Below are 16,150 nucleotides of genomic sequence, written 5' to 3'. Positions count from 1 at the left end.
GGATGTTTAACTTGCGCCCTGCTCTGTTTCTACAACTCCATCATCCCACCCACTTTATAAGAGTTACCCGAAAGTCCATCTATCCATGGGCGAAGAGCCCAGGATATTTCTAATGCCAAGATGATCTTGAGGAGTGGGGGAATGAAGTGGAGCAGATGTGAGTGGGGCGCCCAGACAGCCTTCTCCCTTTCCCTCATAAATACAGCAGCATTGTTATGCTGGCAGTGCTATTCCTTTGTCTTAGCGCTGCTAAGTACTGGATAATGTCATTTCACACCATCTGCCCCCAGGCTTCATTAAAGATACATGAATGGGCTATCTTATGAGGAACAGGTGCTATTGTTTGTCCCTCAAGACACAGCAATAAGGATCTGACTCGGAATACTTGAAGAGGAGCATCTGTAGTGATCAGTCAGACAGACTTGGCTGAGGCCCCCGTCTCTGCCAGCATGCGCTCCAGCAGAGGTTTCCGGGGGAAACGGGCTCCCTTGCAACATGTATCATCAATTCAGATGACCTGATGAAGTCTGTAGCAGCCCAGTACACAATCTGTTTCCCTCTCAAGGAGATGCTGGTATTTGATAAATAGAACTCACTTGCATCTACTGTGTGTGCGATTCCAAACTGTATGTTATAAGAGAGCGCTTTCTTTTTCATTTTTTTAAAGGAAGAATTTAAATTTTTAAAAAAGATATAACACACACACGCACACACCTTTTTCTAGCTGCAGTTTCCTTATTTTGCAACTTTAACAGATCATTCCTTTAAGAGTAAGTTTAATAAGACAGCATGTAAACTCCACAATGGCACAAAGCAGCAGCACATCCTGTGGTCAGACTGCAGAGGGCAAGCAGACGGTTCAGATGTCTGATGTGTAAATACATAAGGTGTAAAAAAAAAAGTGTAGAGTTAAAAGAGCTCCTTTTATTTCTCAGAGCACTTAAAACACATGCAATATGCACTCACACACAAAGATCACTTTATTACTGCACTAATTCATGCGTGATAAAGTCCTTTTTATAGCAGTTTTGTTAATTAGCATCCCTATGAAGCATCAGAAATACAGATTAGACTTCACGTATTTTAAATGAAAGATGCACTTTTAATTGAAAAAATAAAAAAAGCACTGCGATTAAAAACAAGCTTCACATTTCACAGAGCTACATTAGGCGAAGGTGATGGTAAACGGAGAACAGTGAACGGTGGTGTTTTTTAGTACACCAGAAAGCATCCACCCACAGCACTCATGCAAGCTGCTCCAAAAACCTCACTGCAAATGGAGATGAACAGCGCATTACAGCACTCACTTGGGACCCTGTCAACACCCATGCTCCTCACTGTCTGTTATAGCCTCCACAAAGCACCCGTGAGGCCTCGAGACCCCTGCTGGCATCCCGTCTGAACCCTTTTACACTTTCATGCACTGACTGACGCTCAGGTTTGCTAATCACTGTAGACCACAATGGTCCATGTTGAAGAAACTGTAAGAATTTTTTTGTTTTTACTGCCAGAATCATTCAGTATTACCAAGACTCAAATACAAAAGGGGCAGAAAAGGCAAGCATCTACCTCGGTAGCACCACAGCTCACGGTTATTAGCTTGAAAGGACCTATGAGATCCTCAATATTGCATTCTGATTAATTACCACTTGACTCTTTTTAACACTTGTCTCATACACAGATCCTTGTTTTCGATATAATCTGCACACTTTTGTCATGAGGAGACTTGCAAGAAGTACTTTTATAAAAAGTGACTGACAACAATAAAACCACAGGTCGGCGAAAAAATCTGAAGACTTTACAGAATTAAAAATCATTGCCGCAAAGTTTAGACTATAATAAACACCTCAAACACTGTGAAAAGATCACAATCACCAGTAATCTTCCTGAATAGAGTTCACATTTCACTGTCACCTCATTTAAATAAAATTACTTCATCACTTTAGTAGTTGTCAGCAATCGCTAATCTTCGTTTTCACATTTTCTCTTGGAGAGGTTCTGTAATTTCACCCAAGGAGGATAGACGTAAGCTGTTGGTGTAAGAACTGATAATTCACACTTTGTTTCCACCTTTCTCCCCACTGAATTCCACACCAAACGCTCGCTAGTAGAATCACCTTTTGTGATTCATTTAAGGGGAACGTGATCGGGAGTAAGCTGGCTACATCCCAACAGCAGCACACGCGGTAAACTGACACTAGACAGCAGGATGTGTTTAACACACGCCACTGTGTATGAACAGAGCCTGCTGGGTGTACGGTATACTGGAGCACAACCAGGAGGAAAATCGCTCAGTGGAAGCACTTCTGCTGAATACAATCACTTTCTGCTGCACACTAAATAGTTACATTACGTGGGAGACATGCACATTCATCAAACACAGATCTGATGATGTTTGGATTTGTCTGTAACTAACGGTAATCGGACAAATAGATCAATAGATTTGAACCTGACTTTGATGCTCCAGACTTTTGCTTTTGAATGAACGTCTTCATTTTACCACATTATTCATGCTTGGGCAGATTAACGCTGGAAACTGGAGAGCTTCATGTCAGCGACAAAGGGCCTTTGTCCTGTTCAAGAGTCTGTCTTTGACTCCTCACTTCCTTCCTGCTTCTGAAACTATTCACAGCACCACTTTCTACAAAAATCAGACATAGAAAAAAAAAAAGCTGTATTATTTTCTTTGAACTGTTTACGCGCAGCACCGGCTATGAAGTGTGCGCGCTTAAGCTCGAGTATGACGACACACATCCTTCATTTCTGCGTGTGTTACACTAAGTAAAAATCCAGACACTTGAGTGAGGTCAGGCCATCCAGAGGGAATAAGCAATGGCTCCACTAATTCCTTACAAAGTACAACAAGCCTTCTTGGAAAAGTGCCATTCCAATATGTCTATATTAAGTCGACGGGAGCTGAAAGCATGGTAGTCCATCCCTCTGACCCACCTAACACATCCCACCCCAAATCCCTCCACTCTAGCCCTCCTCCTCATCATGGCTCCTCTTGACATCCGTCGAATCCTGGATAAAACTGCAGGCTACTGTTTGCTTAAATATAGTGCCTGGCATTTACAGGGTTTCTGCACAGCGCACTCTACTCAGATTTAGTGTAGCTTTAGTATTAAATGTTTTGAAAAAGAAATAAAAGTCCAAGTGTGATGCAAAGTGGTAAAATAGGAAGACAAAAACAGGATAAAGAAAGCACATATTATCATGCCATTATATATGCCATGCATGAATAAAAAAATGTTATAGAATTTAGATGTCACGGTCTAACCTCAAGGTATTTTATTCTGGTTTTTAATTAAGTGGTTATGTGTGAAGTGTTTGTGCTATATCTCTCTGTTTTGATACATTATCTGTGTTTAATTCTAAACTAGTGTTTAAATTTTCTTAAACATGGCACTTTAATTTAGTGGATTACATCCTCCAAAAAGAGGTGATTAGAAATATGTCACACTGACAGCTGTACACTGTGCCGAAAAGGGAGCGAGTGAACTACCTCAGGGAGATGGGGTCTGAAGACCAGTGGATATCAGCTGGCTTGATGGGCACACTGCAGGGGAAGTGGGGAATTTCACCATGAAGCACTAAAATTCTTTAAAATGTATTTAAAATAAAAGGGAAACACCTCTTTTGGAGGTATAAAGTTAATGAGAAATAGTCTCTTGTCTGAGTTCGAAACACATCTAATTTGCGTGATAGAATTGTCCGCACCACGGCTGGGTTTCCCCCTCTGTCCTGTCCTCCTTTCATAGACTGAGGCTCTGTCTTCCCTGTTACCTCCCAGCTGCTGGGGCCACAGAACACAACAGAGCCCATTCTGTTGTTCAGAAGAAAGGAGGCCTGTCAGAAGGGGCAACGTTATTAGACACACGAGCACGCTGACACTTTCAAACGTGCTCAAATTATGATGGAGAAGTACAAAGCGTCGAATTTTGTAAAAGATAAAACAAGAGAGCTTACGTACAATGACGCGTCTAAAACAAACTGTTTGATTAAATGAAAAAAGAGCTAGTGATATAATTTAAGAAAATAAATTCATAATTTGCTGATCTAATTCTACAAAAACAAACAAAAATAAAATGTATATTAAAAAAAATATATGGACAAAATAGCTCATTCATTGTGTTTGGTTGGGGAATGCTTGGACTCTCCTCCACCCCCAAAACAAAAAGCTCCTTTTTTGAATTAGCCATGGGCTGAATGCTTTGCTTTGCCACCCCTGCCCTAGGAAAACACGCGCCCCTTTCTTCCTGCCGGCTGCCTGTACACAGTAGAGTCTATTAATGCAGCTCCTTCTCCCTGTGAGAGTGCCCACTGCTGAGGATGACGGCCACGCAAAAGCCAGCGCAAAGACAAAACAGTTTGCACAACATTAGCAGAGAAAACACAGTCGGTGCGGTGGGGGAGAGGAAACTAAGTCTGCATCACACTGGAGGATGTGTTCTCCCTTAACTGATATTTTTCCTCTCGGGGGCTGGGGTACAATGGTTGTTAAGTGTAGCTGCTTTTCCACGATCCAGGGAAGATTTCTGGCGCTCCGAACAGGTGCTTTATTGTGATATTCGGACCTAACGTAAAAGCGCTCCTTTCATCATCTGTGTGTGTGAGTGTGTGTGTAGAGGCGATGTTCAGCTATCTGGATTATTTAACACCCTGATTCATTTTAAAGGCAAATTCACATACCTGTATGCCAGGCAATCTTCTGTGTTGTGTCAATTATTCTTGTCACTTTTGAGAGAGAGCCGATAGAGTGAGAAGTTTGTGTTATAAATGAACCCGTCCCACGGCTGCTTTGGAAACCCCTCAGGTGACTAATTTTAAGTAGACCCTCAGGTGTGAGTTCGCACGTGACAGCCTTTCAGGTAGCACCTCTGATATGGAGCCTCTTAAATTATCGCTGCTTAAGCTGCTGAGGTGTCTGAATACAAAAGGCCAATTACTCAAATGCATGGCTCCTTTGTGCAATTTACAGTTTCACAAGAGCAATAACTAATCTGTCTTTGTTATACTTTTACCTCATTGGCAAAGGTGCAGGACAAGTAGTATAAGTTACACCTGAAAGCTACCTAGTACCAATCCTTCCATCCTTCCTTTACTTAAATTCCACATTCTTTATCTTTTTAAATCGATACAGTCGAGTAAGCGTGTTTACTATTACTCACACTAAACTGATAAAAAGGAGACTGGGAAAACCCCACACCTTCTAAAGCACTGTAGGCAGCTATGTATAAAATTCTAAAGCAACAGACAAATGCATTACATATTAACTGCCCAGCCACTCAGCTTCATTTGCGAACCATCACTGCCACTGCTGCACCTTTTTGTGCATCATTAAGTTTTAACAGGGCCGTGATGGCTTTATTGTTTAAATTGCACGTGACTTTGTTTAACGTCAGCATTTCTTCTGCTCCCTGACAAGGAGTCACATTTCATAACTAATTAAATTGATCCGTCCTACCTCGCCGATAGAGTCCACTAAATGGAATTATTTGTATCCAAGTGTCAATATATTAAATCACAGGGGCTAATGAGTCGGGTCACCGCTTTCTTTTATCTTCAGCCTTGCATGTGCACATCTTCATCAGCTAACAGTCTCCTTAAATGGAGGATGAACATGCTGGACTGAGCCTCCCTGGGTGAGAGCCAAGCCTGTCTGACTAGGCTGTTAATGCCCCCACATAATCCTACTAGCAGGCTAACATAGAGCTCTTCAATACCAGGGAAAGAACAGAGTCTATGCAGACACGAGTGCACACACAGCAGCGCAAACTTCCACACTTAAACACACACACATTACCATTCCCCTGCTCTATTATTCTCTTATTATCATGCTAACACTTCCAGTCTAGCTGTGCTAATTGGGGGACTTACACATTCCCTTTAACAATGTCTATTTTTGTGCTTCCTTTTTTTCCCAGCCAGTGCATTAATAAGAGTCTCACACTGAGAAAATCATTTGTGCCGGGGAGACAACAAAAGCATCAGAGAATACACAAATTAGCACTATTATCTTCGAGCAATTACCATACGGCCCTGTGTTTATTTAAACTCATCTGATTGATTTTAAATATTTACCATTATACTGTAGTTTTGGGTTTTTGTTCCTCTAAATTGGTAGCCGTACGAAATCAGCATTAAATTATTGCAAAGGATCGGATGCATATACCATTTCATTATGATAAAAAGGTAGACCAAACAGAAGTACTAAAAGACTATTTATTACACAGACCAATATGATTTGATCAAATCTGGTGCGAGATCTGGTGAGATAACTGTTTGCGCAGCACTAAACAAAGGTTTAATTCTTCATTTGTGCGGGGTTTGTCAAGACTGGAATACTGAATGCAGGCCAATTATGTGTGGGAAACAACCAAATACTGCCAAAGACCTTGCACTGGCTTGATGATTTGTGTTGTAACAGGACCGTGACCCTGACCCCAACCATCAAAAGCTGCATCTGAATCACAGTGAAAGGGCATCACAACAAGAATGCAGAAATCTACGAGTAAGCTAAACCAGAAGAAAAGGCTGGATTTGATTGAAAACGTTTGAAATTGAAAGAATGACTTGATGACAGCCGCGGGTCAGGCTTGATGTCAGTCATCTGCCAAACCCCAACCGCACCGGACACTTAAGGAAAAGTTTATTTGTTAAGCTATTATGGATATTTCCAGAAGATGTGCAATAAAGTCCCCGAAACAAACAAAAACTGCTTTTTTATTTTAAATATAAAGCTTAATGTTTGTTTAAAGTTAGATTATCAGAGTTGATATCTGTAGGTGCAAACTAAAACAAAGAGATAATTATGTGAGTGCAGACTCCTCAGCTACTGAGTACAGAGGGACAGGTACAGACATCCCCCTGTGACTTTTCTGATTTCTATGAGAAATATGGGAGTTCTGTGTCCATCTGAATAAAACACATCACTGTAAAGTTTTTTTTTTTCAATGTAACACTATGTCGACTGACATTAAACACCTCTGTTTTTGTAATAAGATTAGAGAATTAGAAAGTATTAAAAAGAAAAGGGGTCAAAAATTCGAAGCTGCACTCTTTCAAAACCTTATTTAAACCTATTTTGAAAGCTTTTCCTGTAAAATAACAAAAACAATACTTTTACACAGTGTGTGATACACTGACAAAAAGATTGGGAAAGATCTGTTAGTAATAACCCTGCCATTGGCTAAAATATGAACTCAATGAAGAATTAATGCAGAGCCTTTTTCTATCAAACTGCATGTTTTCCTGCAAGTCTGTTATGCACCGTCTCATCTTCAAAAATCTATCTCTATATTGTCCACCTTATAAAATTCTTGGCGGATAAATGCTGGTGTTATTGAATTTCTTCTTTAATCTTGAAACCTTTAGTAGTGTCCCCCACTGTTTCTTGACACCATTAAAGACACATGTGAGGAAGCCACTAAGACTTTGAAGTGTGCAGTGGACACTAATACACTGGCCTTTTCTCTTTTAATCTCTGGTTTTCATTTTCAGCAAGCCGTGTTTGTGGACATGAGGTTAAATGGACCAAAAATATGCGCTTACTTTCAGCGAGGTCAGAGTTTATAGCTAGGTCGTATGTAGGGAGAGAAGAATAGGTCAAAGGGAGATGAACTGAGTAACTTGGCTGACGAACAGATCATTAATGGAGTGAGAAATAGATGTGGGCAAAAAAGAACTTTTGTCAGCCAACATTGAAACAGTTATCTTGCCGATCTTGGGTCTCACAGTGTCCTCAGAGTTAGCACATCAATGCCACAGCCAATGACAAATGACAGTGTCATGATATTGTGATGCTTTTCATGGATTAAAAAAGGAAATTAAATTAAATGTTATGAATTAAAAGTGTCCCTCTGTTTCATGTGGGGAGCTCGGCTTTCTCCAGCCTGTTTGTGAAGATAAAGTTCACCCTGACCTTTCTGCCAGTATTTATTCCATTGATGTGTGTATCAGTGCGTGGGTCCCTGTGTGCCTGTGTACTGTACACTATCACCTTTGTGGATGTATATGTGTATTTACTTGCATGCAGAGTCATACCAGGGATTGTATCTTAACAGACCTATCCTTGAGGAAAACATGAACTGGGGTTATTACCCAGTGAGGTGCAGGGAGTTGTTCTTATGGCCTGGCTATGGATGGCACAACACCTGAGTGCCTTAAAGCTCCATGTCTCATACTTTTTAAAATTTTATATCCTGAAATGATGCCTTGTCTTTACCTCTCATACATTCCCACAAACAAAGTGAAACAGAGTTAAATGCTCAGGATGCCTGATTGATGATGAGATAGACAAAAGAATGCGCATTATTGCTATTATCTCTTCAAGTAAATGGACATATAGATACATTATGGGACAAACCAACTCATGGCTAATATATATATATATATATATATATATATAGATATATATATATATAGATATATATATATATATATATATATATATATATACATATAGATATATATGTTTAAGTGTCACATGAGTCTTGCAATGGTGAGGTTTCAGATTTTCAACTTAAATCAACTCAAGAGTTAATCTAATCCTAGGATTGAATTACTGCCAAGACGATTTCAACGAGGAGGATGAACTGAAAAATACAAAGAAGCTGAGGGAAAAACACACAAAGCCTTGAGCTTTAACTTTTGATAAGCCTCTAACGCTTCAATCAAAACATCTGCTATCTTAAAACAACTGACATTGTAATCCCGAGGGACAAAGACTAAATCTCTTTTCGTCTCTTGTTGGAATGATGAGAAAGGATAAAATGAGAGATGGCTATTCAAAAGGAGAACTCGATTGAACTACTTGCTGCCTTGGACCAAACCTCGTTTACTAAACCTTTATAACTACCTACTTCTGATTCAACTTAAATTTATATGCAAAAAAAAAAGTCCTTGACAGCACACGTGTAACAAAAACAGCCTCCAGTTGCGGTCCCCTCGGTTTTATTGTGTGGACCCTTTACGGTGTCAAATGTCACATCATCAGTACAAGACCTGAGCAAGAAGCTTTCTCTTCATTTTCCTTCGAGCCAAAACAGAAGGACTTTGATGGCAGGAGGGTCTCCAATAAAGTTTAATGCTCTCCATGCTAACAGCAGAGTAACTCAATCCCTCAGCACTGCTTACCACTTTGCTAAAGGCCTGCGCAAAGTACAGGATGGAAGCTTGTTTACAGAAATAATTAAGTCAAAGCTGTTGTATATTAAAATGACCAGGGCATTTTTAAGAGGCAGCACTAATGAAAACAGAGTGGCAGAAACCATTGCGCTAACTTGCCCCTGACTCTCTTTTATCTACTCTTGCTGATACTCCAACTTGAGAGGGGTGGCCATAGGTTAAGGACAGAGAACATATTCTTCTCTAAATAACTTGCTGTCGGATAAACAATGTTGCACACGGTGAAACTTATTAAAGTCTTGGGAGCGACTTGTTTTTGAGTTGTGCGTGCCCAGTGCAGCCAGGAGAGGCTGATGGGCAGTAGAACAGATGGTCTGACCATGAGATTCTTTTATTTAATTGTGGATGTGGCTTTTTTTTTAATCAGGAGAGATCACATTTTGTCAGGGGAAAACTGGCTAACTGGGCTCTACAAGAAAGGGCTTTACTTGTATCTCTGTTCAAGTGTTTGAAATGGATATTTAGAAGCACTTTCCCATAAACACTTGAAACCTCACCCTCTCCAAAAAGTATCCATCAAGGGGAATTTTCAGGTAACATTTGCCTATAACTCTGTGATGAAAGCAAGGGCCTCGAAAAGGGAGATCCTTTAGGGCTGTGCCCTTATGCTCAATGTGCATAAGTAAAGAGCTCTCTATCATATGAGTATTACTAGCCCCTCAGCAGTTTATAAGGTACTTCATTTTCGAGGGTTTTCTACATAGAGTGTCATGCTATGTGCTTGTCTGTAGTGGAATGTAGTATAGAATTGTTTTTCCAATAGACTGTCCACTGTTGAAGCGAAAGGTCCAGGCTAGTAGCTACTCCAGAGTAAGCTGAGAGTGCAGTCTTTCTCTTGTAAAGAGCCATTGAAAGAGGCATTTTGATGCCCTGGCCATAAATCTGCTTGTTATACTAACTGCTCTTTGAGAACAGAAGTTTTCTTTGCTCTTTGGATCATAAGAATAAGCTGTATTATATGTAGTATGTCCCAGTAAATGGGGAGAAGATACTCTTTATCAAAAAAATATCTGAATGCATACATGTTGATTCTGCAGGAGTTTGCTGCAGGTGAATATTTAAAGTTTTGATGCGGAGAGTTTTGAGAACAAGCAGAGAAGGAGGAGGTAAATGGAGAAGGATGTGCCTGACACCAAACACACCCAGCAGGATAATGTTAGCCTCACAAAGGCAGCCAGGCTCGCAGCCTTGACCACTGCCAGCGAGCAACCCTGGATTAACCTGTATATATCCCTGACCATATTCAGCTACATGCTGCGTGGGTGGTCTTCCTCTGCACCTTTGTGCTTTGTGCTATACTGCACAGAGCACACACAAACATACACACGGTGAGCAAGATAACATCTGGCATGATGCACATCTGAAAAAGTAGAACAAAACATAAAAGTCCACGAGGCGGCATAAGGAAGTACATGTCGCAGGCACACGTCATGGTGACAATGAAGGTTTCAGCAGGTCGCGTGCTGTGTGAAAGCGTGCCATATTGCCCTTCTGGGATCTACTCATTTCAGAGGCATTTACCAGCCTCCTTCATGCCCCCCACCTCCACGCACTTCTCCATCAACACAACTCATTAGCTGTTGTTACTTTTCCCCCATTTTTTTTTGTTCATTAAGATGTGCTAATTATTCGCCTACATATTTTAAAGTCCTCCCGATTACCAACGGCCAATTAACATTTGATGAAAGTGACGAATGTTAGCATGACACACACACACACAAAAAAAAATCAGAGATAAAGGAATAAGAAGTAAAGGAGTGGCGAACTTAAGTTAGCCATGATATTTACTTTAATGCCTAATTTTATTGATCTGTGCAATTAAATCCAGACATCTGGATCATGGTGACAACCCTGGTGCTCTAATTATACTGAAGAGGCAGAAGTGGAGTAGTAATCATTGTAGAAAAAAAGTAGGAGGTGCAAGCTGCTGAGTGGTAGAGGGCCAACAGAAATGCTTTGACTGACCTGGATCTGCTGCTGGAGGAGGTTGATTTTGTGCTGTTGCTGCAGAAGCTGCTGCTGTTGTCTTGCAATCTGGTTGGTAAATGAAGTGGAAAAAAAAAACACGGGGGATTAAGAAAATGTAGATTGATTAGTAAATGAACCTAACACTAAATATGTGCCGAGACGGATGATACAGGGCTGGACTGGAGGTGGAACTTAAAAAAGCAATTTTTATTGTGAATAAAAGTGTATTCTTTTATCTAAACCGCTGCAGTCGGTCAATAACAAACCATTAAATGTTCTAAATGAATATAAAATGAACTGCAGAGTCGAAATTTGCGGAGAAAGAGAATAAATGATTTACAGGACACAGACGAATGTGGTTATGACGGAGGTGGCAAGCCCAGGAAGGGTGACAGGGGTCCCCGCTGCCCCTGAGTGACGAGCAGCCACACCGCAGTGTTTCTCATCCCTAGCGCTCCCTCCTTTTACATGCTCACTTCATTGAGCATGACAACCTAGTTTTAAGTGTCATTTAATTTTCATTTTTAAATATAATTACAAAGTGTTCACTGTAAGATATCGGCCGTCTGCAAATGTGTCAAGATTAATTTGTGCTGGCTTCCTCACGAGTGTCAACAGTTAATTACTGCGTTGTATCTTGATGGCTTGATGACATCCCAGATCTCAGCGGGCTCTCTTACTCTCCCTCTCTCAACCATCTCTCGCTATCTCTCTTCCATTTTTATTAATATCAGCCCGCATTAACATAAGATCAAATAATAAAACATCTTATATCACTGGTCGTTTGTTCTGCAGTGTCTACAAAGCCTACAGAGCTGAGCGTAGTTTGCAAATGAACACTATTGATTGAAAAAGAAATCAATACTGTTAATGTATTATTAGTGTACTATGACCAAATGCATCACTCCAAGGTGTACGGTCTATCTCTTCATTTACCACAGGAAGGTCTGAGAGTGTGCTGAGAAAACTCTGAGTGAACTCCTTGCTGATAATTGACTCATAGCCATTAGGGTGGCGGGTGATAATAAAAGTGTCGCCCGTGTGGATAGTTTGTGTCCTTATTTCTTCCCAGACATTAACACACTTCATGGCCTGTGCTAATTTGCTGATTTGTACAATATGGCTCATTGGCCTGATTTGTGCTGCAAATCTAATGCCAGGCTTGTTCTAATAGGAGTCGATTTATAAGATATAGAGGACTTCCATATTTAATATAACGTTTAATTCACACATTCCCTCGCATTTGTTAGTACAAGTCATAATAACATTTTTCCTACCACACAGCATAACTGTGGGCGAGAGAGCATGACCGAAATATCTCAGGCAATATAGACTATAACGTCTTTCAAATCTAATATTATTCCAAATTCCAACCAAGTAGCAAGGTTTTATTGGCGCATTTCAGGCATGAAATGTAATATGAAATAGAGAGCTAAGCACAAAGACTTGTGTTTAAAGAGGTTTATTATTAGGTGAAAGAGGAAATTAAATAAAAAAGGTAAAAGGAGGGAGGGGAAGGTTCTGTGTGTTTCAAATAGTAAGAAAAGAGCCTAGTTTAGGAAAAGGTAAAATAAATAAAAAAATAAATATATAGCGTGGGCTATTAGCTAGGTGTTTTGGTGCATGTGAGAAAAGAAAACAGCGAGCGGTTACCTGCTCCTGCTGCTGACGAGCTAACTCCATTTGCTGCCTCTGTTTCTCCATCTGTGAGGCAGCCAGCTTCTTCTGTTCATCGTGAGCAGCCAGGAGCTGCTCTCGCAAGCTGATCAGCTGAGTGATCATCGTGGAGAGCTGGTGTTCCTTTTCGGCCAGGCTCTCAGGAGTACCTATTGAGAAGAGGGAGAGTGAGAAACAGAGAGCAATGTCTGTGAGTAGGAAAGGATAAATGCAAGGTGGGGAAAAAAAAAAAACAAAAACATGACCACAAGTATGTGTTGGTGCATACCTGGGAAAAAAAGTACTCAAAAGTTTTTATTGTGACCATGACTAAATAACCAGGGTGTAGGCTTTTGGAGGAAACACAGCAGAAGCCATCGGTCATTATATAATGCTAAATATAGAACAGTGACCGATCATCACATTGTGCTATTGTGCTGTACACAATATTTAGTACAAAGAAAACCACACAGGCAGCAACCAACTGCAGTGAATTCACTAGAAAGTGTTAAGGTCACACACAGCCTGGAGTTGTCTGTTTTTCTGTAGCTGGTGTTCACGGCTTTCACAGCAAGAAAGTGAAGGAATTGTTCCGAGCACACAGACAAAGAGCTGCAGGGAGCTGTCAAACTGAAATCGCAGCTTATTTCAGACGTCCATGGGTGATTATAAAGAAAGTGCTAAGAGTCACTCTTTGCACTGGCCTCTAAACAAAACTTTTATACACACCAAATATTAGAGGAGGAAATGCCTGCAGATTTCGGCTGAATTTAATGTGGAAACCTGCTGAAAAAAAGACTCAAAGCGGTACGTACACAAACAAAATGCATGCTCAAAATACACTATAACCACATGCACTTTGTATCATCATCACATTCCCTCTCTTTAATGCATATTTGAAAAACCAAAGCAATGACAGAGCAGCGGGCTTGCATTTCTCTCTCTGCAGTTACATGTCTGCACTGTGTGTGATAGAGAGAGGGGCTCCGCTGCACTGCTCTCTCTCCGCCTAATCAATGCTAAGTGATCCTACCATTGACTTACACAGCCAACATAATTGCCAGTGAGAGGCTAGACAGTAACTCACTCTCCTCCCACTGCACTCCTGTGTGACAGCTGGTATGGTGGTTCGCACAAAAAACTGACAGGACAACTGACAGAAAGAGAAAGAGACAGTTAGAGGGAGAAAGAGAGAGAAAAGGGGAAAAAAACACAAGAGGTCCAGATAACAGTGCGGTGAAGTCTGGCCTGAAGCCAGCAGGAGCTGAATTCTTTCCTGGGTGTCTTCCTCTCGTCTCTGACCACATCTGTCTTGAGTTTCTCCCGAGAGCTCCCAGGGGCCCTCTCCACTCAAACTATTTTAATTTGACTAAACACCTGATTTATTTTATCTCTCCGATGAGGAAAGCTGTTTGTCTTAATAGGGCCTGTCAACCTCCAGAACCCATTCAGGGCAATTTACTGGCAGGCTTGTCTGAACCTCAGTTCGCCTCACTCTGCCTCTGCTGCCTGCTGCAATGGAAGAGAGCTGCAATTCTCCATTTATCCTCCTAACGAAAAAAAAGCACCTAAAAGCAGCTATTCATTGGGCCTGTGTGCAGTTTCCAAGGCCTCAATTGACTTCTTATTCACCCAACTACACTTGTTGTGAATGGCTTATCTATAAAATTGATACAATCAGCACCAATTTTATTAACCTTTGGCTGTCTCCATGAAGGAGCTGCTCAGCAGCAAAATACATCGGTCATTGTCACAATAAATCACTATCAATACTGTTGCGGGAAGGAGGGAGAGCCGTAAAGAAAGAGAGACGGGGGGTAACAAAACAGAAAAGAAGAACAGGAAAATCATCATCTAGATGATAATTTTGATTTGGGGCCATCGGGTCATAGATGAGTGTCAGCTGGAAAAAAAACAAAACATCTGGACTCAATGACGCCCTCACAGCCTGCCTAAGTACACATGTCACACTAGTTTAGGAGTTTAAAAATTGTGAAAATTACAAAGATTCTGCAGAATGTTTATGTTTTGTCTTGTGAGCGTGAATATGCAGCAGAACTTGTGCTAAGTGTCCAATGAAGGACCTGATGGGCCAGTCTGAGTGTGGGGTGTTCACTCCTGCCCAGACACCACAAGAATACTAACAGAGGGCTCATTGTTTTGATGTTGAGCTGAACTGTGGGAAGCCCAGACCTTCCCTTGCACCACGATTTAGGCCATCTCTCTCTTCTGATTTCAGTCATAATTATCGATCTCAGTCCTAAAAATCTACAACAGCTGAAGACATTTTCAGATTAGCTGTCAGTGCTGCAGACAAACACAGCTTTGGTGCTTAAATATCTACTAAAGATGAGCGCAGTGGAAGAAAACCAAACATAAAATGAGACACATGTGTTTTTTGTTGGCTGGTTAGTGTTAAAATCCCTTTCTTCCTGCTTTGAATTATGGATCAGCTTTAAAATGCAGATAAAACTTTTATTGGGTGGTACAGAAGAGGAGAGTCGTGGTCTGTGTCTGACCAGGCTGCTGACAAAAGAGGCCGTTTCCTGCATATTGCATGGCTTTTAACAGCGGTAGGGCTGGGGTCTGCCTGTTAACATGTCTCCTCACATTGCGCTTCCGATGGCAGACAGACAGCCCAGAGATGCCTTGGCGCTACATAAATGCCAGCAGTCGGCCTGGACCTAACGTGTTGTGACATCCTCCTGGTGAACAAGTGAGCCTCAGTAGGACAATACCAGCCCAAAGGAGGAAGAGGATCCCAAGAGTAAGCGGTCAAGCTGTGCTGGCACTTTTCTTGGGTTTTTTTGTTTTTTTAGGACACTTCGGCCAAGTTCAGAATTTTTAGATTGACACATAGAAGACTGAGTTGTCCAGTTTCAGCCCATTCACATGCACCTTTTGAGATTCCTGCCTTCTTTAAACGTCACAAAGTAGGGCAGAAAACATCAACGGGTGACTAAATAAATCATAAGAGAAAAACAAGCAGAGCCATGGTTGCTTGGGGAAGGACGGGGGTATTTGGGCCTTGGGGTCTTTGGATAAAAGGCACTTTGTAGGGGTGTGATTTGTTTTGTCCAATACCCACATCTCTCTCTCTCTCACTCTCTCTCTTGGCTCCCTCCTCTCTGCTCTAATCAAGCAGTCTCTAATTTGGGTTCCAAGTCCAGTACCGGGGAAAAAGAAGGAGGCTTGTTACTTTGAAGAGTCCCGAGTGAATAACACAGATAAAAGATTCAGGCACAAAAAAAAGAAAGAAGAAAACGAGGAGGGTGAGGGTAAAAAGGGGGAAAATCACAAGGCACCCTATTCTCTTCTCTTCCTTTGGTTAAGACAG

General features: G+C 41.2%; 1 protein-coding gene across 3 annotated transcripts in view; it reads right to left on the bottom strand.

The window, feature by feature from the left end:
- sox6 (SRY-box transcription factor 6) overlaps window positions 1–16,150 on the bottom strand; it is a 124,066-nt gene that overhangs the window by 35,945 nt on the left and 71,971 nt on the right. For all 3 annotated transcript variants that reach the window (XM_063494612.1, XM_063494687.1, XM_063494528.1), the window contains exons 7-8: window positions 12,811–12,983; window positions 11,155–11,223 (exon numbers count right to left, since the gene is read on the bottom strand). In XM_063494612.1, the coding sequence (XP_063350682.1) occupies window positions 11,155–11,223; window positions 12,811–12,983 (242 nt within the window). The remainder of the gene's footprint in view (window positions 1–11,154; window positions 11,224–12,810; window positions 12,984–16,150) is intronic.

This window comes from Pelmatolapia mariae, linkage group LG1, assembly GCF_036321145.2.
Source record: "Pelmatolapia mariae isolate MD_Pm_ZW linkage group LG1, Pm_UMD_F_2, whole genome shotgun sequence".
Classification (NCBI taxonomy): Eukaryota; Metazoa; Chordata; class Actinopteri; order Cichliformes; family Cichlidae; genus Pelmatolapia; species Pelmatolapia mariae.
This window is presented reverse-complemented; position numbering and strand designations above follow the sequence as displayed.